The sequence below is a fragment of the Alosa pseudoharengus genome, unplaced genomic scaffold (assembly GCF_046254945.1).
Source record: "Alosa pseudoharengus isolate Yale_2024_CS ecotype anadromous, Long Island Sound unplaced genomic scaffold, YU_APseudo_1.1 YU_APseudo_1.1_scf_4, whole genome shotgun sequence".
In the NCBI taxonomy this organism is placed as follows: domain Eukaryota; kingdom Metazoa; phylum Chordata; class Actinopteri; order Clupeiformes; family Clupeidae; genus Alosa; species Alosa pseudoharengus.
The window spans coordinates 27,591,056-27,616,690 of NW_027468774.1; the positions used below are offsets into that span (position 1 = coordinate 27,591,056).

At 41.7% G+C, this 25,635-nt stretch overlaps 1 protein-coding gene across 9 annotated transcripts in view; it reads right to left on the reverse strand.

The window, feature by feature from the left end:
• Window positions 1-454: 454 nt before the first annotated feature.
• The window catches only part of mybpc2a (myosin binding protein Ca), a 46,948-nt gene continuing 21,767 nt past the window's right edge, over window positions 455-25,635 (reverse strand). For 8 of the 9 annotated variants that reach the window (XM_076265709.1, XM_076265707.1, XM_076265706.1 and 5 more), the window contains 27 exons: window positions 24,955-25,035; window positions 23,601-23,749; window positions 22,526-22,643; window positions 22,291-22,342; window positions 21,673-21,690; window positions 18,538-18,594; window positions 17,394-17,560; window positions 16,513-16,645; window positions 16,243-16,367; window positions 15,819-15,924; window positions 15,411-15,574; window positions 13,684-13,849; window positions 13,348-13,454; window positions 13,211-13,240; window positions 12,957-13,099; window positions 12,586-12,745; window positions 12,239-12,343; window positions 11,621-11,809; window positions 10,991-11,125; window positions 10,434-10,601; window positions 10,175-10,263; window positions 9,485-9,677; window positions 7,675-7,814; window positions 7,369-7,528; window positions 6,417-6,553; window positions 1,067-1,253; window positions 455-958 (listed from right to left, as the gene is read on the reverse strand). In XM_076265709.1, the coding sequence (XP_076121824.1) occupies window positions 924-958; window positions 1,067-1,253; window positions 6,417-6,553; window positions 7,369-7,528; window positions 7,675-7,814; window positions 9,485-9,677; window positions 10,175-10,263; window positions 10,434-10,601; window positions 10,991-11,125; window positions 11,621-11,809; window positions 12,239-12,343; window positions 12,586-12,745; window positions 12,957-13,099; window positions 13,211-13,240; window positions 13,348-13,454; window positions 13,684-13,849; window positions 15,411-15,574; window positions 15,819-15,924; window positions 16,243-16,367; window positions 16,513-16,645; window positions 17,394-17,560; window positions 18,538-18,594; window positions 21,673-21,690; window positions 22,291-22,342; window positions 22,526-22,643; window positions 23,601-23,749; window positions 24,955-25,035 (3,314 nt within the window). In that variant the 3' untranslated portion in view covers window positions 455-923. The remainder of the gene's footprint in view (window positions 959-1,066; window positions 1,254-6,416; window positions 6,554-7,368; window positions 7,529-7,674; window positions 7,815-9,484; window positions 9,678-10,174; window positions 10,264-10,433; window positions 10,602-10,990; window positions 11,126-11,620; window positions 11,810-12,238; window positions 12,344-12,585; window positions 12,746-12,956; window positions 13,100-13,210; window positions 13,241-13,347; window positions 13,455-13,683; window positions 13,850-15,410; window positions 15,575-15,818; window positions 15,925-16,242; window positions 16,368-16,512; window positions 16,646-17,393; window positions 17,561-18,537; window positions 18,595-21,672; window positions 21,691-22,290; window positions 22,343-22,525; window positions 22,644-23,600; window positions 23,750-24,954; window positions 25,036-25,635) is intronic. The other variant, XM_076265705.1, reaches the window with a different exon arrangement.

Below are 25,635 nucleotides of genomic sequence, written 5' to 3' on the forward strand. Positions count from 1 at the left end.
GACATCTTTGGGTGGTATTTTTGCTGACTTCTAACTTCTGGGCAGGCACATGTGAGACAAAAATTGAACTGACCCCTGATGTCTCCTCGTGATGGCTCCTGCTTTGAGCATGGGCACAACGGGTTTTATAGCCTAGTGCGCAAACCTTGAGCCAGTTCCCGCTGAGGCCTCTCCCGGTGGAGACGGTGCCGTGTTTGTTTTGCGGGTGTGTAAATTAGCGGTGATTCGTTTGCTCAGTAATGACGTGGGAGAGCCTAATTAGGCCAGTGTTGATGGGTGCGTTAATTAGTCTCTAGTGTCTTATGCTAATGAGACCTTGATTTGGTGTGCCCACCAAATCTCTGTCTCGCACACACACACAAACACACACACACACACACACACACACCAATCTCTCTCTTTCTCTCTCTCTCGCTCCCCCAGGAACGCACACAAATATAAAAAGGAGAAAGTATTATATAATCCAGAACAATTATTTTAATGCTGAATGGACTCATAGCAACCTGGGTTGAAAAGCCTTATAGCAGTTCATCCTGGCACCTTCTCCCAAAGCAACATAGACCATCAAATGCCATGCAATGCTAGCAGGCACTACACAGAAAACACAGATTTATTAACATTCATAAAAATGTCTAGGGAATCAGACCATTTTACAAGACGTGAAGATATGAATCATGCTTTATGAGTTCCTCAACATGCAATTCGCCAGGTCTTAGTACATGTATGAAGAATATTTCTCTAACACTAATAGCTGTCGTGACTATTGGCCATCCTTCACCTCCTTTTTTGGGTTCATATATTCTAAATCTATTGAAGAGAATAACAATGAGAGGGAAAATGTTGAAGAAAGGCATTTATTCTACTTCTAAAAGCTATGTTGTTCTTTGTCGTCTTTCCTGTGAACAATTTCTTCTTTTTTCCTTTCATTTCTTCTTTTCTTCGTCTTTTTCTGTTACCGCTACAGGACATAATAAAGCAGTCGTTAGAAACAAACATATGTCAGCAATTTTTCTTGCCCAACACAAAACAGAGGGGAATTTGGGCACTGCTGATTCTGGGACCATACCTCGGACTTCTAGCCTGCACTCCACCTCATCTTCTCCCAGGTCATTGATAGCTTTGCAGGTGTACTTCCCTCCATCAAAAAGGCCGGGCTTGCGGATGTTCAGAGTCAGAACTCCCTGGTTATTTTGCATGAGGAACTTTGGATCCTCACCGATAATCATCTTGTTCTTCATCCAGATGATCTTTGGCTGGTGAACACACACACACACACGCACACGCACACACACACACACAAACAAACATACAGAGAGAGAGTGAGTACCCATATTTGGAAACCCTTATATGTGTACCATTATGGACATACCATATGTGTCTACCCTTTGCATTGTGTTACACTACACAAACTTCTTCCTGAAATTTTATATAGGCCTATGTATTTGACACTGGTGTTCATGGGTGTGTAGAGGCCTGGACACTGGACAGTGGCATAATAATATAATCCAGGCCTTTCTCCTTTGTCTCCTCAGTAGAACCGTTTGATGCCTGATGTTGTCTGAGGTTCTTTCCCAGATAATGTAGCACCAGCTGCTCCTGTCTATAGCCCTGCACTCCAAGGTTCCAGGATCTATTCTGGCAGAAGCGTTTGATGGGGACCACGTACGCTCACATCCCCATACATGGGGTGAGATCTGTCCGGTGCAACTGCCATGTGGTCTAGCCTTGGTGTGCTCATTACAGAATAAAGGTATCATTGATGGAAATGTTGCAGTAGCTGGATCTGCATGTAGTAATGAGTACAGAGATAGCCATGACTCTCTATATGGATCTTTGTGGTCAGGCCAAGTAAATGTTTTTTCTTTAATTTTTGCCTTTGGATATTATCAAATAGGATCTAATGGGATAATGCCTTAAACGTTTTATTTTTATGGACATATCTTTTGAATTTAGATGCATTTTGGCATATGCTGGGAAAGATTAATTAGATTATCACTATTATTAAGCACATAAGCAGTGCTTTTCACCCTGGGCTGGTGTGGAAAGACATTAAAATACACATGCATGAGTGGTGAGTCCAAAGACTCTCCAACACTCCAAAATACTTAAACACAGATAACGCTTTTGTGTGGTAAAAATATATATATTAATTAGCCTAACTATCTAGGAACCGCAAGGAGCTAAGGATATAGCCATTAAACATTCATGAAAAAATGTCATGGATATACTGTACCTATTTCAGTAATATCAGTATGTAATTGCTCTCTCAACCTTTTTTCAGAAAGGTTTTACCAGCAAATTCACCACAAGTAACAATAGCAGTATATCAAGTAAAATTGTATAAAATGTTTCAAAATAATTCTGTTTATCATTGATGAACAGTAATGCCCTCTAAAAGTTTTCTTTTGATCAATGATGGAGATTATTATTCTTTACTTCAGGCTTTAAAGCTTCCATTAATTATGGACATGAGCAGAGCAACATGTTCAGACATGTGGGGGCGGATACTTGAACTTCACCCCACACAGGGGAAAGTTTTGTTTTACCTGAACTTAATTCCCTCACCCTGGGTTAGAGGGTGGTGGGAAAAAAGAAACCCTGCCAAATAAACAAAACAGAGTTCAAGCATTTACAAATACAGTTATTTAAAGTGGCTACTGTTTTGTCTGGACCGTCTGAACGGAACTCTTGACCCTGTGAGGTTATGTAGAATGCTACTCATGTGCTTGGCTCTTGCAGCCATACACAAAACAAATGGGTTAGGAGAAAACAGCTCATTTTGAATGATAAAATGATACAATGTACAGAGGATGCAACTGTCATTGATGACATTGACGAGCTAGCTATGGATGAGTTTGCAGAAAGTTCTAATGAGAGGACAAAGAGGAGTAGTAAATTAAAGGGAAATTTACATTCAGCTATTAAAGGGATGGCATGAAGTTAAGGGACAAGATAAAAAAAATATTTTCTTTCAGTGGTGGAGCAGTTCCTCATTGTACTCATACCCGTACACATGGCTGTACAAAATTCAGAATTGAATTGAGAATGACTTTTGACTGAAATTGAATTGAACTAAAGAGAAATTAAAATTCAGAGAAATTCATAAACATTATTTAGGTGAAGGGTTTAACAATACAACTTTATGTGTGCATTAAATGTTCTATACAAACAACCTTAGTATGAACATTACATTAAACCCTCAGTGCTCAGCTACTGTATAAAAAAAAACCAAATCTGATTACCGCAATCTGACAGTTGGTCAGACCAATCTATGAGGTCATTTGTTTGGAATGACAGGCCATTTCATAATGCTGAGCTGTCAGCGTTTTAAAGGGAGGCTGAGAACATTTACAGAGTTTATGAAGATGCACTTGAAAAGTACAACATTCAGAATATATCCTTATTCATTGTGACTGACAATGCTTCCAATGTAATAAAGGAATCCACCTTCTTCCCACCAATATTGCTGACAGTGAAGAGGAGGAGCAGGATGAGACATCTGATCTTGAAGCAGTGAATGTTGAAGAGCTCAGGTTTTGTCCACAGTCTACAACTTGTGTTCTGTGATACCGAATGAAGCTGGCTCCATAAAAAACATACTGAAAAAATACCAAAAACTAGTTTCTTATGTCGCACCGGCTACTGATGGTCTAGACTGAGGGAGGGCACATACTTCAGCCTGCCAATGTGACCCGCAGGAGATATTGAGATCTGCCCTTAATATTTCAATTACTTTAATAACTTTTGCTGACCAGAGTAGTTCATCATATAAATATAATAATAATACGTTTTATTTATATAGCGACTGAAAATCATCCAGGAACTCTGTGAGGTGTTGGAACCCTTTGAGGAGGCTACAAACCGATGTCTGGCAGAGGAATTAACTTCCAGCTTTGTGATTCCTTGTGACAGAGGCTTATGGTATGCATTTAAAGACATAGGGCTGTATTTTGCACACTGGCGCATGGCGTAAAACTCGTTTTCCACCCGGCGCGAAGTTTAATTCCTTATTTTGCATGTTTCATTTTTAAACAATGCGCCCAGGGGTGTGACAATTCACAACTTAGGGAGTGGCTTAGCGCATTGTCTAAAAATCGCTATTGTACACCTGGTCAGAAGTCTATGGCGAGTTGTTTATATGTTATTTTAAGAGCGCATTGTCAACAGTCATATTGGCAGGTGCACCTATCATCCATGAACGCACACCAGCCACGTCCAAGCAAAACATTACAAATTGCACGATTACAATAGGAAACATAATTAGAATGAAGATATTACGAAATACTGTACATCTCATGATGAGAAGTTATTCACCATCATTTGTAAATTGGTAATGACGGTTAAAAGTGATTAGGGGAGAGGCGAGAGACATGTATGGAGCACAGCTGAAGACGCACTGTCACGAGATATAAGCAACTTCTCTGCAGGATAAATTCTGTTTTATTTAGTCATTTGAGCAATATTAGGGTAAGTGTTGCTTTTTCCAGCCTGTTTTCGATGGTAACCCATTGTCAGTCAATAGTGAAAGTAACTACATATAACTTGTCTTGTCACCGTTGACTGACACCATGGTGAAGTTAGTTTCACTTTGTCAATGAGTTCAAATAATAGAGGAGTGCAAATGTGTGTTTAGGTTTAAGTAAAGCATGATTTAGTGGAATGACTATTCCATACGGTTTCGCAAGCAGCCTCCTTCAAATGCGCCGTTGAATGTCAAAATACCGATGCATTTATTTGACATCGCGCTTTGCGCTTTTAAAGGGAATGACAGATGTCATTCTCATTGGTTTAAATTATGTTACGTCCCAAACACACCCATGACTGATTAAAAAACCTAGGAACACCTTGTTGCGCCATGCACTCGACGTTTGATAACGAAAACCCTCCCAATGTGGACTGGACATTCTACTAAATTTGAATAAGCTTTTGACGAGTGACGATGCACTTTAGAATGTCATGATAGGGCCCATAAAGATGACTGGTAACAAAAAGTTTGTGTCCACTCTACAAACCTTAGTTGACTCTTGATTCAAGATTCAAACTGGACTGGTGTATTGGAGAAGAGCTGACACTCACTGCAAAAATCAAGTCTCCCTCCCCCAAAAGTGAATGCCAGCTCTGATGACAGCAGTACTCAAGCAAAGAAATGTCCCAAACTCTTTCCCTAAATGGAAACCAAAGAAACATCCCAAACTCTTTCCCTAAATGGAAACCAAATAAACGTCGCTAACTCTTTCCCTAAATGGAAACCAAATAAATGTCCCAAACTCTTTCCCTAAATGAAAAGTCAATCAACTGCGTGCCAGTGGCCACAGCCTCTGATGAGGTCTCTGTACACTTGAGCACACCTGACCCTTTGGTCCATTTGGTTTAACCATAGTAGCTTTCCTGACCTACTGTACTATAGCTTAACTTTCATGCAAATATCTTGCTATACCTGCTTACACTGTACCTGTTGAAAGTATCTTCAGTGAAGCAGGAAAGATATTCATATCAGTACAGTAGTCTCAATGATAAAACCTTTGAAAATCTTTTGATAATTAGATGTAACAATATTGCCCAATAAGTTATGTTTTGGAATAAATGTTAATTGCATGTACAATGACTTTTGTCATTTGATCATGATTATGCCCCTAGAGTATAGCACTTTTTTTTTCCTTACCGACAGTACTCGGTGATCTAGAGAAACAGAGATCTATGTGAAAAATGGCCAAAAAGTACTCAGTTTCTATTATTGTAAGGGGTAATTGTGAGTCATTTTCAGAATTGAACCTGGCTCTAACTCATTTACAGCATGCACTAACGACAGCATGTGACGTTTCAGCACCATGGACAGTGTCAGCAAGCAAGCTGTTGCACTTCAACCAGAGACTTTCTAATGAGGAGACACAGCACTCAAATAATCCTCCATAGAAATGCATGGGGTTCGTTTGTAACGTCAATATAGCCGTCGTCTACACATATCCTGCCCCTTCCACCGCCATCTCATGTGGTGTGTTGTGAATACATTGCGCCAATCATGTGTTGTGATCTCGCAGTTCGGCCCAAAATTGATGGCCGATAAGTGCCCAAAAACTGTTGCAATGTGGACGCCGAGTGGAGGGACTTGCCTAAAAGGACTTTGTTTCAATCGCCAAATAACAGAACACGGGCTGAGTTGAAGAGATTCGGTGTTACCTTGTTTTTCCAAATGTGTCTTTTTCAGTCACGTTCAGAGTAAGACTCTAGCAAGACTGGTCCTGGTTAATATCCTTATTTATATTTTGAAGCAATTCCTCCTTTTCCAATTAAAATTCCAATTCTTCATCATGTGGGGTGCAGCCAATTCAATTCAAACTCCAACTCATGCATTGAATAGAGTCCAACTCTAAAATTCTGAATTTTGCACAACCCTGACATGCCTACAGTATACTCACCTTAGGAAACCCTCGAACAGCACAGCTAATAGCGGCACTGTAGCCTGCAATGACACTCCTGTCCACCAGAGGTGTGGTAAACTTAGGAGAACGGCTCAAGTCCATGTCCTTGTAGGAAGGTGGTTTGTGTACTAGCCCTGAGAGAGAGAGTAAGAAGAAGATAAAGAGTTTGCTGAAACATCATATTATCTGAAATTTAAAAGTAATCTATATGCATATTTTAACACATCCTAATTAATTAATTATTTAATCAATGAACTTCAATTAATGAAACGTAAAGTTTTTATTAAACGTAAAACTGCATTTTATTGTTAATTCTGCAAAGAGCAGGCACAATAACCCCATTTATATGTTGGTATCTGCCGCTGTAAGATATAAGGTCTGAGGTCCATCTAATTCGCACATGTTACCGTGAGCCTTTGAAGGCAGAGTAATTGCACTGAACTCCAAAGTCAGTTGCACTCAGAGTATCTCAGACTGAAGTTGGCAAGGGTTGACTCCACTTGTCTCAAATGTTGACATTTTAAATAGCCAATTAAACAAGGAGAAGAGCAAGACAGGTACTGAGTCGCCATTTGCTAAATTTTCACTGAACCTCTCTACATTGGGCATTGCTTAGCTACTCCATCTCGTTATGAAGTGTGCAAATGCACTGCTTCTTGTTCTGGCTTGGACATCAGTTCTGAGATCCACTAAATCTCATCAGAAAGGACATCCTGGTAACAACTGATTATACTGTATGTGTCAGGGAGAAGGCACTGAATGTGCTCTCAGTAATTCTGCAATCTAGGTGCAGGTTATCATGTATACTTCACCCTAGCCACAAAGGCATTGCTTGTGAAAATATGCAAGGGTAGAGGTGGTTGTCAAGAAATTGTCATTGTCCATGATTTGGTTGTATGTACGCAGCTTTTGAACGCAGTTTTTTTTTTTTTTATGCCAATGCCTTTACCTGTTTTGGCTATGACAGCTGTGTTCTTGCACATGCCAGCATCATCACTCATGCCACAGATGTTCTCACTGAACACACGGAAGGTGTACTCATTCCCCATCACCAGGTCCGACACAGTGCAGCTGGGCCTGCGGTTGTGTTCATATACTGTGAACCACCCCTGAGAAGAGGAAGAGGGGATAGAGGTTCATGCCATCATTGTGTTGTTGTTGTTGTTGTTGGTGTTGTCATAGTTGCCATAACGTATGAGTTTTGAGAAGATGGGTCTTTAAACAATGTATGTAAATGTATGTCATGGCAACAAACCTTGGTCTTTAGGTCAGCTTTCTGGATGGTGTATCCGAGGATTTCACAGTTGCCAGTGTCTTTTGGTGGCTTCCACTCCAACGCAGCATTAAAGCCCCACACGTCAGTTACCATCACAGCCAAAGGAGGACCAGGCTTGTCTGTGTGTGTGAGTGTGTGTGTGTGTGTGTGTGTGTGTGTGTGTGTGTGTGTGTGTGTGAGAGAGAGAGAAAGAGAGAGAGAGAGAAAGAGAGAGACAATGATGACAGGTCAGTTTACAGTGTAAGAGTAAGGGAAGAGAGCGACAGAGATGGGAACACACTGCCAATTCCTGTCACGTCTACACAAGGCACAAAGACCAGGAGAGGAGGGGCTGATGCTAGGTGAATCATGAATGAAGGAGAAAAAGGGGGAGGAAAGAGAGAGAGAGAGAGCAAGTGCATTAGAGTGGCTCTAAAACCAGCATGAAAGAGATGGAGGGCAAATGTGGCACATTAGTAATATGGGACAGAAAAGAATGTTCTTAAAAAATGACTAGTAAGGGTTAATAGACAGGGAGAATAGCAGAGAGCAAAGAAAAATGAGTGGGTGATGTTCAGAGAGAGAAGAGAGGTAGACAAAGAGAGAGGAAAAGCCAAAAGAGATAAAGAACAAAAGTGACCGACCATGAAAGAGATGGAGAGATGGGGCTGGCAAAAGGAAGAAGAAAGAATGAGCAAGATAGAGAGAAAGAGAAAGTTGGTGGTGGTGGGGTAGTGGATCTTGAAGGCAGTGCACATTTGGCATTAATCCCTCGCTGGCAGTGAGGATTGCTGCTCCCTCGCTTTGAGGGAAAATGTGTGTGTGAGAAAGTGGAGTGTCTGTGTCTACACGTGAGTGTACTGTGTGTGTAAGTATGCATGCATTTGTGTGTGAGTGTGTATGTGTGTATCTGAATTTGTGTATGTGTGTGTGTGTGTGTGTTTGGTATGGAGGGGGGTATGTGTGTGTGTGTGTGTGTATTTGTGTGTGTATGTGTGAGTGAGAGAGAGAGCCAGCTTCCTCTGAAGGGGTGCCGCTCCCCTCATTAGCTCCCCTCTCAGCATGAGGGTCCCCTAATCCGCCTCCTAATCCCACTCCGCACCCTTGCTAATCCCCACGGGACCCCACCCGGTAATCCCTCACGTGGCATGCTGACCCACAGCTGCCGCCAGATTAAACGGCACATCAGCCACCCGTGTGCACCCCCCTGTGCCCATCATGCAGGTAACTTTTACAACTTCCAGATTAAGGCAGCTGCAAAGCATGTGGTTGTGGAAGTGGGCGAGGGGCAAATAAAAGTTGGGATCACTGTACAGATTTACGTTGCCACTTGAAGGGATTCTAGAGATCAGTGAGGTTATTTGCTTCTGTGGGGGGTCAATCTGAGGGTGGGGTTAGGGTTAGTGAATGTTAAGACTAATCTGTCTCTGATGCCTCGCTGCAAAAGGTAAACAAGAGCTTCTTTCCAGGACACAATCATGTGAGCAAACACACACAAGAGTAAGACAAATGGGTAAATGCAAACAAATATACTTTCTGAACACTTTTCTTTTCTATACATTCTGGCACTTTCTTTTTTTTTTCTCTGCAGTGGCAGAACTAGTACTACAGTAGAAGATGAAAATGGGCCACACATTTCCTACTTATACTGTATGGAAGTTTATTTTGCTTAACTATTGCAGGTTTTACACCCAGCCAGAACCCAAACAACCTCTAATAAACCCAACAGCTGTTGATTTGTTGTTGTGTGTTTGGGCAGAGTGAATTCGGTCAGCATATTGGCTTTAGAATAGTTGTCAGTGGCACTCACCCACGATCTGGATCTCCACAGTGGCTTTGTCCTCCATGTTTTCGATCTGCACGGTTAGTGTGTACTTCCCAGAGTGCTCCCTCTCAGCTGAGCGGATGAAGAGGATGGTGTCAAAGTCGCTCGTGCGCACATTCACTGATGACTCCAGGGGCTTGCCATCTTTTGTCCAGGTCACATTGGGTCTGGGTTTGCCCTATTCAGAGAGAGGGTATAGTCAGGATGTAAGACCATCAGCTCTTTCTCTATGAAAAACATTTTTTGTACTGCTCGTCTACAGATGACATGTTAGGCCGGCCGCAGACTGCCTGCGTGGCGGCCGCGTGGCGTTTTCTATGTCTTTACACACCAGAAACGTGTCTGACGCTGCGCTGCGACGGCCCCCTCTGCCTATTAAAACATCTCTTCACTTTCTCTTTTGAATGGAAACACTTCCAACACACTTGCGTGTCGCGTGAAAAATAGGCGTCGGTCCTATTTCTAGCATGCATACGTTTTTGCCGCGGGCTCGAGCCGCACCTGAGACGCGTGTGTCATGCACGCAACCTCAACCTCTACTTGTTAACATGGGAGCCGGAATAAAAACGGACACACCACGCAGCTGACATGCTCACGCCACGCAGGCAGTCTGCAGGAGCCCTTAGAGTGTGGATTGAGGTGTCAGGACTTGTAGACACCAGTTTGCTGTCTCACCTGGAAGGGAATGACGAGATTAATCTTCTCGCCAACCGTCCTAATGAATTTGGTTCTGAGTTGCCGTGGGAGACGAATCTTAGGGGTCTCTGAAAACAGGACAGAAGTGTTCAGATAGAGGCCAAAATGTGATCTAAAAGATCTAAAAGTGGCCAGACAGAAAGCAATTAGGCTGACAATTTAGTCTACAAGCCATTAGATTAGAGAGTGTATGTAAGAGTGTGTGTGTGTGTGTGTGTCTGTAGACCTCTACACTTACCCATGATCTCTCGGATGGTAACAGCTTGTTGCAGGGTTGCTGGAGGACTGCGTCCGGCCATGTTCACTGCAAAAACCCTGAATAAAAGCTTCTCGCCCATAGGAAGATTCCTGACACGGTAATTGTTCTTTTCCACTGGCTGCTCATTGGCTTGTACCCACTCGGTTCCTGAGATGAAGAACCAGTGGTAACATGAGGTAGAGACAAGGTGTACCAATGGGTTCGGTTCAGATGAAAATGTTGAAATGAAGCTTTGAGTTTAATCACGTAGGCTGACAAACATTTGAGTTTTGGCAAATTGAAACTGTGGCTCATTTTAGCTGACTTTTAACCCCATACATTATGTCTGCTTTGGGTTCATGTTCGGTAAGAAAGTTTGCTGGGTTTGTGTCAGGCTCCCACTTTCTCAGGCTCAGATCAGGTTCAGACAGAAATATGCAGTCTAAAGCAACCTCTAACACAGCAAACGCTGACTTTTTATCACAAGGACACCCATACCAATATTCAGTCTTTCTAGTCCTCTTAAGATCTACATCTGTGTATTTAATCAGTCTTACCTCCCTCTTTGCACCATTCGATGATGTAGCCATCGATGCCTCCAGCCCCAAGTCTCTCGGGCGGGCGCCACTTCAGGGCACAGCTGGTGTCTGTGACATCATCCACCATGAGACGAGTGGGCTCACTTGTTGGTGCTTAAGGGCCAACAAAAACAAAAACAAAAGCAAAGGCAAGTCATGAGCTCACAGAAAGTTCTGAGGCACAAATTTGAATCCGAAACGCAAGCTACCCACGGCTACCATGCTACAGAAACCAGATAGTCAGAACAGGTGGTAAAACCACTATTTTCTAATTTATTGATGTGACGCAGCGCTAATTGGAAGGAATGCATGTACTGAGAACCTCCTCATCTGTGCGTTGACGCACCGGTGTTGTGTGACATTAAATTAGCAAGATATTTTTGCCATTTGCCAATGATTAAATTAGCATTAGTTCATGCAGGACGATATCACATGCATGGTGCGTGGCGTGTCATACAAATTGAAGCCCTTCAAGATAAAATCTGAGAATCTTTACACAACATTCAAGAGCTATTCAAGGGGGGACCACAACTTTTAGATCATGAGAATGACATCATGTGCATGAGTAAAGAGGGTAGAGAAATTCACATGCGTATAACTACTACCTACCTATTGGCATAAAAGGCTTAGAAGTAGCACTGGGCTGTGAGATGCCGATGCCATTGACAGCAAAAACTCTCATCTCATACATCTGGCCCTCAATCATCTTCTTGGCCTCGTAAGTAGTGGACTCGAAGATATCAAAGTTCAGCTTGGTCCATCTTTGGGAGCCCTTCTTCTTCCTCTCCATCAGATAGCCTAGAAGTTACATCATGAGCTTGCTTTGATGTGAAACACTATCGCCATGGTATTGAGTATAAACCCCTACTGCTCTCTTACCCATTGCATACATTTGTACGGTACATTCTGACCTTGTTTTTGCACTAAAACAATTCAGATACAAAGGGGACTTCAACCTTTTTCAGAGAGACACTGGGCACCCCCCCCCCCCCCCCCCTAAAAAAAAACCCAAACCCAAAATGCACTTTTTACCTTATAATATCAATAATCTATGAATGTGTTAAATGCAGTACACTGCGGGGGCCGGGTCTCCTGTGATTTCCACGTCGAAGCAGAACTTGTTGCCGGCGACAACGATAAGCATGTTCTTGTTGACCGTATGCCCAGTGGTGTCCAGGTGGATTTTGGGTGGGTCTGTAAATGAATGTGTTACGTGTGAGACCTCACCTTTAACGGGTACTCCACCATCAAATTTAGGGACGTTCCAGGTGATGGTAGCTGTGTCCTCTCCAACCCCAGTGCATTTGACATGTTCAGGGGGATCAGGCACATCTGCACATGTCAGTGACAGAAAGGAATCAGAGAGGACGAGAGGTGAAAAAAAGAGTGGAGTGCATTTATCAGAGTCCTAAACAAATAAACAGAAGGAAAAAGAAAAGTACAGAGAAACTGAGAAACTTTAATGAGATGCATAAAGGAGATTAAAGAAAGGCCCACTAAAGAACATTCATCATTTAGTGGAGCAGAGAGGAGAAAAGAGAGACAGAGCGGGGCAAGCTGAGCCTGTCACTCACCCACAATCTTAACGGTGAGTTCGGCCTTGTCCTCTCCAGCAGGATTGGTGACAGTGATGTTGTACTTCCCCTCATCGCCCCTCTCAGCCCCCTCAATGACAAAGCTGCTCAGATTCTTCCTGGTATCCACCCGCACACGACCCTCCGCTTCGGTGATCTCCTGAAACCGGGCGGAGACAGAATCACAATGAGAACACGGCCCGGAGTGCTCGTCTCAAATCAGTGGAGGATTTAACAGCGGAGCCCAAACACCCCGACAGGCCCAAATTTGCAAATGTGCCAGACTGGACTGTTTTTGCTCCATTCTGCTGCTCTGGTGGCTTTCAATTTGAACATTTATTTTAATGAGTTGACTTCCCACAAGCCCTTACAGTGTCCCCCTTCTTCCAGCACACAGTGGGGGCCGGGTCTCCTGTGATTTCCACGTCGAAGCGGAGCTTGTTGCCGGCGACAACGATAAGCATGTTCTTGTTGACCGTACTCCCAGTGGTGTCCAGGTGGATTTTGGGTGGGTCTGTAATGAAAAATTTAATAATTGAGTAAGATGAATGATTGGATTTGTGTATTGCATCAGAAGATGATGGATGTCATGTCATGTGCCAACTAGTGTTCTGTCAGTACCCACCCTGGCGGGGAACATAATCGATCTTGATTTCTATGAAAAATAAGAGAGACAAGGGAGCATTGTGAGCCTCAGTCTATCCAGTCACTCAATAGTCATCTTTAGTGCATATAACTGTGAGCGATGTTCTATCTCCATACCCAAGAAGTTGAGTTTGGCAGAGAGTGAGAGAGCGTATCCATCTGGCACAAAGGTGTAATCTCCCGCATCCTCCGGCTTCACATCATCGATCGTCAGCTTGTGAAACCTGCGCCACAATCATCACCCGTTACCACGGCAACCAACAAACTCACATGACCTTGCGGTCACTTGGAAAAAAGCAAATTGTGCTCTCACGGACCCGTCTCCCTGGCAACGACATACTCAATAACCCGCATCCGCGGCTCTCCGGGATTACGTAAACAAAACAGCGTCAGCCCTGTGTACTCTTTACAGGAAATGTTTGTGAAGGGCCAGTGCAGCAGAGCACACTGTACCTTCCCACATGTGTCATCTTGAAGCGCTTGCTGGGCAGGACCTCCACACCATCTTTTAACCACTTGCCAGTCACTTTATCATCGGACACCTCGCATTTGAACACGGCCTGTTCCGCTGCCTTCACCGTCAGGTCAGCAATGCTCTGGAGAACCTCCAGCTCCTTATCTGAAAGACAGAGGGGCCAAAACATACAGGCAGGGAGGCACAGCACACAAGGGTAGAGGCAAGTGTGGGTGAGGATGACCTGTGTTGGGCAGGTTATAGTGGAGAGAAAAAAAGAGTAATGTATGCCATATTCGTACTAATATGATACATTGACATATTGCTTTCTGTCAGGATTGTCCCCAGGCTCTAGTTTGAGAACTACAGTAGCATGGCAGATGGGAACTTGCAAGCCTCTAACATCACATAAAGCAGAGATTATAGTTGGCCAGTGCAATTCAAAGTTGAGGAATATGCATTTCAGGCATAACTAATACGAGAGCGGCATATTCCTTTTAAATTAAAAGCTTCAGATATTGTTCAAATGTGTTTCTTATGCACTTAGTTTGTGAGGTCTGATGTAATATGCTGTTAAATTGATCTAACAATTACTCTTTCCCTTTTTCTTGTATCACTGACATGGCCTTTATGAACTGTCAATGGAATTTTTACAAGGAATTGCTTCCCTAAAAGGCTTGTGAGATAAGCTGAATTATCTGCAGTAGGGTAAGTCTATCATGAGCTGACCCTGGGTAGACCCATGGCTAACACACACAGGGAGCATGATATTAACTGGCCTTTTATCTGAGGCTGAAATGGACCATGATGACTTGTGATTGATTTTATTAAAATATCTGCTTAAGAGGTAGAACATTGTTAGCACCTCAAGCATCAAGATTGCTCAGGAAGAAATTATAATATTGCATATGTCAAACTGGGTGAAACTAGGCGTGGCAAGTTCATCCATTTCTGCCCTATGCTTCCAACCATTACAAGGGCCCTTTGAGCCTAGTTTAGATAGAATGGTCATGATTAAAGGGACAGTCTTTATTTTTATTTTTAACTCAATCCATACATCTGTAGCATACGCTCGATGACTGCAGACAATATTTTGTATCACATTTCTTACATTAAGAATCTTTCATGGATATTTATGAATTTTCACCAAACGATATTTGGACAATGCAAGAAAATATCATTACTATTTAATTACAGTGCTGCTACTGTGTTGAAAACAGCATAATATTGTATGAACAAATTACATGTTTTTTCACAGTAATCTATCTCTTGTACTTGCTACCATGGTCCCTCCCATTTCTTTTTGGCTTCCATTATAATTGTATACAGTATTATCCATCAAGAAATATGTCAAAATGATTGTGTGTCGTAATCGATAATATGTTATAGGATCAGCATAATGAGATTGAGTTGAAAATCATATATAATATTATCTCAGTTAGGTATGACAAGTAATGTTACTTTTTATAATATAATATGTTATATTACAGGTTTTAAAAAATCACAACTTCTACTAACTTTCTACACCCAACACTGAAAATGTGAAATTAAAGTGGGAAAGGGATAGGGAAAATAAGCTTAATACTTGCTGTATCACAAGTTGACAGTAAATATGTAAAAAAAAATAAAAAATGATATCTAAGATTTACACTGCAAAGACTGCTTACACATCGAACATATCAGTGATTTGGACCTGACATGCCGTCTCACAGAGGAAGTACTGTACCTTCCACCTCCAGCTCTGCCTCAGAGTGGCCCCCATTAGTGAACACGGTGAATGACCCCATGTCATCCTTAGTGGCCTCGTTGATGACGAGCGTGTGCTTCTTGCCATCTTTCTTCATGCGGTACCTGGTGAGGTCACGGGTTATCTCAATGCCATCCTTCATCCTAATACAGACAGACGAAGGCAGAGAAGTGCTGTGGTGAGAAGAAAGCTGGACGGGGATGGATTGGACGGGGGCACAGGGGTTCGGGGGAGACAGAATGAAGGACACCATGGACCGACATACAGAAGCCACAGAGTCATGTGTTGACTATGTAAGACAGAAAGAGGTCACAAAAGAAAGATATCGCAAGAGGAGAGATACTTGTCCATTACGGTGACTTCTACCTGACTGATATGTTCTCTCACCATATGACATTGGCACCCTCTTCAGACACCTCAATCTCAAACTCCACCTTGTCTCCAACCACCACATGCATGTCATCCAGAGGCTTGGTGATGGTAACAGGAGGTTCTGAAAACATATAGACATACTGTATAGTATATGAACATATAGACATGCATAATCATACACAAACTCTCCACTCTCCCACAAAGAGCACATTGTTATTGAAATACATCGATGGTGATGAGCCTTGGAAGAGGAACATGAGGGATCATGTTTACATTCACAGTAATGACAGTAATGAGCAAAGCCAGCAATGAAAAGAATGAAGGTGATTGCAGTTGTCCTGGTGATGATCATCAGGACGTTAGGTTTCAGTACAATATTTGTGATTAAAGTCAAGGAAATGAGGGTAAAAAAGATGATAGATTGTGTTGCCACAGGTACCCTTAACAAAGACTTCAGTGAAAGACTTCTCCTCTCCCACGACGCACTCATAGGCTGCATCGTCTGAGAGGTTACATTTGTTGATGGTCAGTTTTCTCAGGCTCCCCACACACTCAAACACATACCTAAGAAACAGTGAGAAACAGCAAAGAATGAGCACACACACACACACACACACACACACACACTGAGAGAGAGTAACCAACATGCACACACACACACAAACTCAGATGAGTGCATATGTCAGCCACGAAACACACAAGGTCATACTTGGCAGAGGGCTTGATCTCGACTCCATTCTTCAGCCATTTCACTTGAGCATTGGGGTCAGCCACCTCAACAACAAGTTGAATTCTCTTGCCCTTTTGCACTGAGTAGGCATCATCCAGTTTCTTCAGGAATGCTGGAGAAAAACAAACACTGTATGTAAGGTATACTAGATAGTTTTGCACAGGAGAACACACATCAGTGGAAAATGGATCACACAGCAAATAAACATTTTACTATTGTACGCATTTGTGTATATTGACAATGCACTGCACCAACTCCTTACTTAGCAGTCCCTCCAGGATTTTGTATTTTCAAGTTTTTACCTCAATATTTTGGCAAAACATTTTCTGGATTATTTGCAATTGATCTTAAACATTTACAATACAGTATCATAAAAATAAATTGAGAAGTACTGCAACAATTTCAGTTAATTCTGCCCACAATAATGACAACAAACACCCTGACTACTGTATGTCACCCTGACTGACATATGTCAACTGAATCGAAGAGTAGGAATTGCGTTGGATGCATAGCTTGAAATAGCTCTAGCACGTAACATAACGAAGCTTAATTGGATTGTAAGTGCTTCAGTATTATATAATAGACATGTATCTTGCATGTAATACTGATATGTATTCTGAGGCGTTCTGTGGGAAGTTTGGCAATATCTTTGACTCAAACACTATGTAACAATTTTATATAATGCTCACGACAGCTGAAATAATACTGAACAATTTGGTGTTCCAGCACTGCAGCCCTCAGACCCTTTCCTTGCTTGAACACTCCTCAAAACCACACTTCACAATGTAGAGCAACATTAGAAAACAGCGTTTAATAACTATATCTGGGTCATGGACTGAGATTGGAGAGTTGTCACTCACCGTCGCTTTTCTTGGGCTCCACCCTCTTCATTTTTTTCAGCCTCTTCAGCATGCCCCTGAGGTCAGTGATGCCATACTCAAAGGCAATCTTCTCATAGTCGCAGGGCTTAGCTGCCGTCAAGATCGCCCACACATCCACTTCCTCCTTCTCTTCCACCTTCACCTCCCTGAGAGAATCAATGAGCGAGAGGAAGAGGAAGACAGAAAAAGATCAGTTTAAAAGGATATATATATATCCCTTTAACCAATATATATATATATATATATATATATTATATATATAGTATAATCTAACATACACATGACACAGCTAATTTGGATTTTCCCGTGCTTCACAATTACACTCAATACAGTATAATCTATATACAGTATACAGTATACAGCATATTCTATATACTGTATATTCAAGGATATACATACAGTATATTCAAAGGATATATAGTATATTCAATATTCTATATAATGGAAGTTGCTTAACAGGTTTTCTGAAATGCATGAGCTGACAGAAAACTTGTTTAGAATGGGAGGTTAGATCATGAGATCTCCACATTAGATGCTCATCAGTCCACCTTCATGAACCATTCTCTTTCTCGCTCCTCTCCATATTTCTCCATTCACCGATTAAGCTCAGGGGTCGTATACCACACCCTGGCCCACACATAACTATAACACACTTGATACGACACAGCTGGATATGTGGATATGTGGATATGGGTTGTGTCTCTTATCTTACCCTCCTTTCTTGGGCTTCCTAAGTAAAGGGATATTGGTAAGTTTCATGTACACAATCTCTGTCATAAAAGCAATTGGCTTAAAAGGCAACAAGCTCACACTTGAATAATACCAACCAGTCCTGACAAAATTACAAATTATATTGTAACCCACATAATCTGCCCGCTAAGAACCTTATATAAAGTGATGAAATTCCTGAACTTGAACACTTTTTGCTAAACACTGACCTCTTGCTTAAGGGAACTACTATAATTAGCAATCACATTTCCCAGCAAATTATTCTTCCAGCACATCTCCTGTGAATTCTGTCTGGATCCCCAGTGATTGCAGATAAAGACAATGTTCAAGTGTTCAGGAATATTAGGGCAATACTATGTCATGGAGTCACAAAGACCAACACTGGCTCACTGACCTTTTCTTAAGCAAGGCACTGAAGTCCAGATCACCAGCATCTTCTCCAGCATCTCCCCTTTTTGTGTATAAGAGACAAAGGAGAGAGAGAAAAAAAGAAAGAAAAAAAGAAAGAAAGAAAGAAAGAAAGAGGAAGGGAAAAAGAGAATAAGAGGACATAAAGCAAAAAGAACCCCCCAAGTGCATATGAAGCAACCGCATGGACAATGATATGACAAAGTGAAACAGACCAGGGGAACACATTCTTAAACTAAACACAAATTGTCACCATTTGGTTTTCTTCGTCACTCTAATCATCATTTCCATACTTCACAAAGCTTACCAATTTCTGGAGATTATTTTTCCCATTGCTTGACTAGAGGGCAAGATGATGAGTAGCTACTCACCAGTGCTATTCTCAACCCATTCATTGTTTGCTCACTTCTACAAACACAGTATATGACTACAGTCTATACTGAACTTACCACCACACACTGACCCAGCAGCGATTTAAGACATGGTCACACAAATAGGTCTGTGATGAATGTTGCCCTGCCACATGCCAGCAGGGCTAACATACACATAGACAGTGGAATAAACATGGGACATACAGTAAACATTTAGAACCCATAAATGGCTATGGGCTATCTAGATGCTAGCATATTTAAAATAAAATGTTGAATACAGTATGTTGAATATGAGTGTCTTGGTCTGACTTACTGTATGCAATATGTTTGGTAGCCTAACATACACTCTTGTAAAATGTGATTAATGCTTCCAATAGCAAGTTGCTTCATTACCTAAGGGAATCTAGTGGTCAGAATTGGAATACAGAAAATGCAGATGTGGGTTGGTGAATATATTCAGAATGAAATGTTGCTGGTAACTGGTAAAAAGTATTTGAATTCATACATTTCTCTCCTACATTTTAGCCAAAATAGCACAGGAAATATTTACAAAATAACTTATTTGTAATGGACATGTCCTGTAATACTACTGTAATCATAAAAAAGACAGGCTCCATAGCATCTGATTTTTTATAATTGGGAAAGCTCATGTTTCTTTATGAGGAGGTCATTCAGAGTCATCTCGTAAATTGGTGTTATCATAGATTTGATCATAGTCATCACGAGCAACACAATGGAATAATCATAGTTTCCAATAAGGGTGCCAGCGACTGTACTGGACCTAACCTCAAACCTTAACAAATGCCAGCCATACCATACACGCAACCAACCATAAAACCATAAAGTCTTGTTCATTCCACTCATTGAACCCGGGGGCTCCAGATGTACATTTCCAAATATAAAAAGAAAACTTGTTGAGAATGGGAAGATAGATCATGAGATCTCCACATCAGATGCCCATCAGTCCACCTTCATGATTCATTCTCTTCCTCACTCGTCTCCATATTTCTCCATTCACCGATTAAGCTCAGGGGTCATATACCACACCCTGGCCCACACATAACTATAACACACACGACAGCTGGATGTGGACATAGGCTGTCTTATATTACCCTGCTTTCTTGGGTTTCCTAAGTAAAGGGAGGAGATGGCATTTAAAACGGACACCAGACAGTCCCAGAGATGTGACATCACTTCAGACGGTAGACAAGTAACAGCATGGTATCTACACCACTAAAACTACTTAGTACAACATGTGATATTCACTCATGCCAACTCGCACTCTGTCAGATGACGAAGGGTACCTGACAGAGGCAAAGAGTAAGACTGAAACTCGAACAGACAGGCAGGCAAAGAGCGACTGCAGGGGCAGAGGAAGACCCAGATACAGGAAGTCAAAGTGGCACTCTCCTGGGGGAACACTGAGACGAAACGCACAGGATGCCCAAACATGCAGAAATGTACCTAAAAACCCTACATGCATTTCCCATGGCAACAAAACACAAAGAAAAAAAAACAGTTCAACACTACTGTTAAACACTCCACCGGTCACAGGTTTAGATAAAGGAGGATTTGTATCTAGGCGAATACACTCAAGCTGGACATCTACACAACTGCATCCAAAAACACTGACACATCATGAGCAGACAAGAATCATGATTTCATTCTGGCTTGACTCAGATCCCACAGGGAGCCTTCACACACCTGGTGCAGAAATGGCCATAAGTAACATGTTGTAGGAAGCATGTCCTTTATGCCCTTTCCGTGGTCCAGTGAATATGCCATTGAACGAGGAAACTACTCTTTCTATAAAATATACAAATAAAGTATATTCTGTATTGTGCACTGCACACATTTATAATATTTCAGATGACCTACATTTGATAATGTCAATACTACTAAACAGTATAAAAAAATCACTGTCTTTATGAGATGGAATTGTTTTTTTCTAGGATGGTGTGCATTTGTTTCAGTATGTGAACATGTACTGTATCTGTCAAGATCAGGTCTTTGTCACAATTATGATCATGGTTATGGTATTGTACTACCAAACAACTTACATAATATGAACATTACAATAGCTAAATTAATTAAACAATTTAAAAAGGTTGGTAAACCATTATCTCATGCTATGTGTACGTATAAAAACGTGTAGATTAATAATCCATACTCATCTGACATGTCGGGTGTAGGGCATTTTCAGTATGAGGCTCCTATCTATTATATGAGAGAAAAATGGTTGATTACCAGGCACAAAGAGATACAGTATGAGAATCTGGATTTACCAGATTTCATATACTGTAGGCTACAGAGAATGTTTATGGACAGTCAAAGGTCAGGTCATGAGATCTCCACGACAGATACCCATAAGGCAAACCTTCATAAACCATTCTCTCACTCACTCATCTCTTTTTTTTCTCTCTCTCCCCCTCTCTCTCTCTCTCTCTATCTTTCTCTCTATCTCTCATACATTTCCTGCACTGGCCAACAGGTTTGAACCCAGAATTCCCACCGAACACAAAGAAACACTTATTGAGAATGGAAGGTCAGATCATGAGCTCCACATGAGATAGAGACCCATTAGTCTACCTTTATACACCATTCTCTCCCTCGCCCCTGTCCTCCCCTCTCTCTTCACTGATTTAGCTCACAAATCACGGAGAGCACCCCACCCCACACTTAGACTATAACACACATGACACGACACAGCTGTATATGTGGACATAGTGCTGCTGTGTCTCTTATCTTACCCCTCTTTCTTGGGCTTCCTGAGCAGAAGGAGGAGATGGCGTTAAAACAGGGAACCAAAGAGACTCTCAGATATGACATTTACACACATACAGTGCACACACAGAGGTTCAACACATACTGTACGTGTGATCTTTACTAGGAAGTGTACAATACAAACAACAGTGTTTAGCCATGCTCAGCAGTCATGTGTCAGAGACATGGAGAAAGACAGAGACTTGAAGAGACAGGTGACAGGTGAAGAGAGACAGGAACAAACAGTAAAATATGGATATGACGTTTGAAATCAAAGATATGCTCCCTTAAGACTAAGCTACTGGAATACACAGATAAAAGCAAGCAGTAATATTTGCTTAAGTACAGGAAGAAAAAGTTATATGTAATATAGCAATAAATATCTAATACACTCAACAACCAATCACAGATATATTCATAAAGGGAGAGTTTGTGTCAAGACTAACATACCATCTCTAGACAAACACACACACACACACACACACACACACACACACAAACATACACACACAAACACACACACACACACACACACACACAAACACACACACATACACACACACACACACACACACACACACACACACACACACACACACACTTACGAGCGCTTAAATGCCTCCAGAATGTTGGCCTGCTGCTGTGGCTCTTCCATGGCTGAAACAGGATGAAACAACAATAGATGAAACAACAACAAAAAAATAGTCAAATAAGACACTCTGTCACTCAACATGAGACGATCTATTCAGAGAGACACATGACTGACTGACAGACAGCCATGATGGCATGCGGAGTGAATCTCGCTGAGTGAGTGAGTGCCGTGCTGACGCGCAAACTGACCTTCCACTGTGATTTCAAACGTGCAGCTGTCACACTTGTCTTTGGCGGTGACCTCACATCTGTATCCTCCTGCATCTGCGTCAACAACCTTTATGATATTCATCTCGTATGTGTAGACCTGTGATGGACAGTGAGAAAAAGGGAGACTTAGAAAGTGTGAGAGGCTTTTAAGTGAATTTTTGTAGCGCTACACAACACTACTTCTCTTTACAGTTCTCTTTACAACTCCCATGCTCACCCTTGGTCTTGGAGTGCCTGCTGGTTACTGCATGTCCCTCATATATTTGTTTGTGTACACTAACAGTATTCCCACTTGTTGTAGCATTCTGACTGAGAAGGGGACATAAACCATCAACCATACCCCAGCTTCCTAGTTTTGCATGCAGTTAAAGGTCTGGCCTGGCAAAAGCGATAGGCTGAGAGTCTTTGGGCTGAATGCCTGGCTAAAGTGATGGGAAAACAAATGTTCCACCCTCTGCCCATTGTTACATTGCCAAACACATAATCAATTCTGTTCACGCATTAGCATTCTTGTGACAAGAATGAGAATGCAAGAATGTGCATGCAGTAGCATTCTTATTAACTCGCTAACTAGTTCATTGTCTATGCTAGCAAAAGTCTTATTCTGCTTGATAACATTCAAGTTCAAGTTTACATGCCGAAAAACTGGAAAAAGTGCTGAACCTCATATACAGCCACCTGCAATAGTCAGGTTAGTGAATGCATGAGACTCATTAACGTTAACATCAGTTCTCTCTAGAGAAGAAAGAAATCGAATCGCATTACTGACTCTAAAACAAAATGAGATGACTGAAGAGCAGGCTGCTCAGAAGTCAGAACTCCCATCCTGGGTCTGGTAAATCTTTTTTTGCCATCAAATGTCTGAAAATGTGTTTCACACGCTGTTATAAAATTCACAATTTTCCCAGGCTATTTTTATGTTTAAATTATGTTTAAAAACAAACAAAAAATACACTCCTAAGCAAAGGAAAGGAAAGGGAAGGAGAGGTCAGAGTAACCTTGACAGAGCTAAAAGCTAATTCCCCAACATCCTATTAAAAACACAGGTACCCACCTTGGAATTCCGGTCATACGTCTCCTTAAATTGCAGGTGTTTGCCCGCCTTGCTGCCCAGGTCCATCCACTTTCCTTTCACCCATTTTATGTTTGGCTTCCTCAGCATGTTGGAGGAGTCCACCTTAGCCACGAGGGTGACATCCTTCCCTGTCATTAGCAGTCAATCATCTATACTCAGCCACTATCAGTTAATCAGCGCAGTAAGCAAAGGTTATTGATTTATGATTTATTATGGGTCTGTGTAAGTGCAACCAGGCTGAGAGAGTGAAGTCAGGTTTCAGTGTAGCTGGATACACAACAACGGTGTGTAATGTTTTGGATTTTTTGTTGCGATACATATATTTGATTAATTGTATTTTGCCTGTGCTAAAATTGATATTCAATAATGGTGCATTAAAAGCAAACTGTGAAGACAAAAAATGTTATATCATTATATACTGTATGCTATATCATTTATCTCATCAAATACATGTTTGTTATTAAAAATAAGATTATTTCACTACACTGGTTTTTCTGTTAAGCATAGTAGGTACTAGGTAGTGTAGCATATTCGGATCAGTCAACTTGTCAGATCCATTAAACATTGTGGTGAACAGATTCCAAAACTGCTGCCCTGATTAAAAAACAATGCAACTAATCTCAGCTGCTATTCTGTCTATAATGGAATGGAATGAAAATTTGTGAAAGTAACCCCAAACTTTTGAACGGCAGTGTACATTCTATTTCATCAAACTGTTTTTGTAGAAATTATATTACTAAACCAAGTACTGAGGCAAGAGTGAGTATTTAGGTACTATGACCAGAGATGGATTACTGCACGGGCCTACCGGGCCCAGGCCCAGGGGCCCAAGGGGTCAGGGGGCCCTGAAGCCCAAGCCTTTGCATGAAATCATTGCCTCAATATCAACACATCAGGATGTAGGCTATGAATCTGATTTAATTTAGTATTGGCCATCCCCAAAATGCACCAGAATACAGGAAATCACATCAAACTAATTAAAACATTTCTGAGGGAGGACCCTCAACCCCCCCTTTCACATATGCGACAATTAGTGGGGGGCCCTTAATACATCTGGGCCCAGGGTTCATAATCCGTCCATGACTATGACACATCTCAACGAAAAGTTGGTTTTGAGGTTTTGACTTCCTGTAATGATTTGCGATCATAGGTACCATAGCACCATAAACACTGTCCAAATACTACCAACATGTATTACCTATTAATGAGTGAGTTCAGAGTTTAATGTAAACCATAATCACCAATCCTTTAAGATCTAAGGCCTCTGAGGGATTTTCCTGTAACCACATGGCTAACAAGACGATTCTCAGAACAGTTTTAAAAAAAGTTTTACCTTTAATTGCCGTGGTGTTCTCTGGCTTCAGAAGAAAGAGGCCTGTGACCTCTGACATCTGACGTTCCTCCCCTGGAACCTCTTCAGAGAGCGCAAAAATAGAGATGGATAGAGAAAGAGAGAGAGAGAGAGAGGAAGAGAGAGTGAGAAGGGGTGAGACCACAGGCTAAGTGACCATTAGTTCAGCCAGTGGGCTGATGATAAACACAAACAAGACAAACTGGAAGCAGTGAGTGGACAGGGGGTAGATGGAAGAACAGAAAGCTTTTTAACATGGGTTGGCGCTGGGCTTTTTTAAGACCTTTTTTTTTCTTTTCGGCTACTCAGCCAACAGCTGGGTTAGAAGGCTATCAGAGTTTAATAGGTATAGTGTGGTAAGCAACCTCTCCGAAGGCTCTGTCGTTTGGGCTGATAAGCACCCCTCATAAAATTATGGCTGTGTGTGTGAGAGAGTGTGGGCATTTTAAGCTCAGGAAATTATCCTATACAAACACTGACTTTCAGAGCCAAAGCCTCTAAGATACACACAATCCCTGCCTAAGACATTGGGATAACTATGCGTGCATCCCCACCAAGCTTTCCAAAAACAGAGCTCCCAAATACCCCCCTTTCCAATAGCCAATAGTTCCAATAGTATTGTGGCACCGGCTGACATTTGAACTTGCTCCATATTAGTCCAGA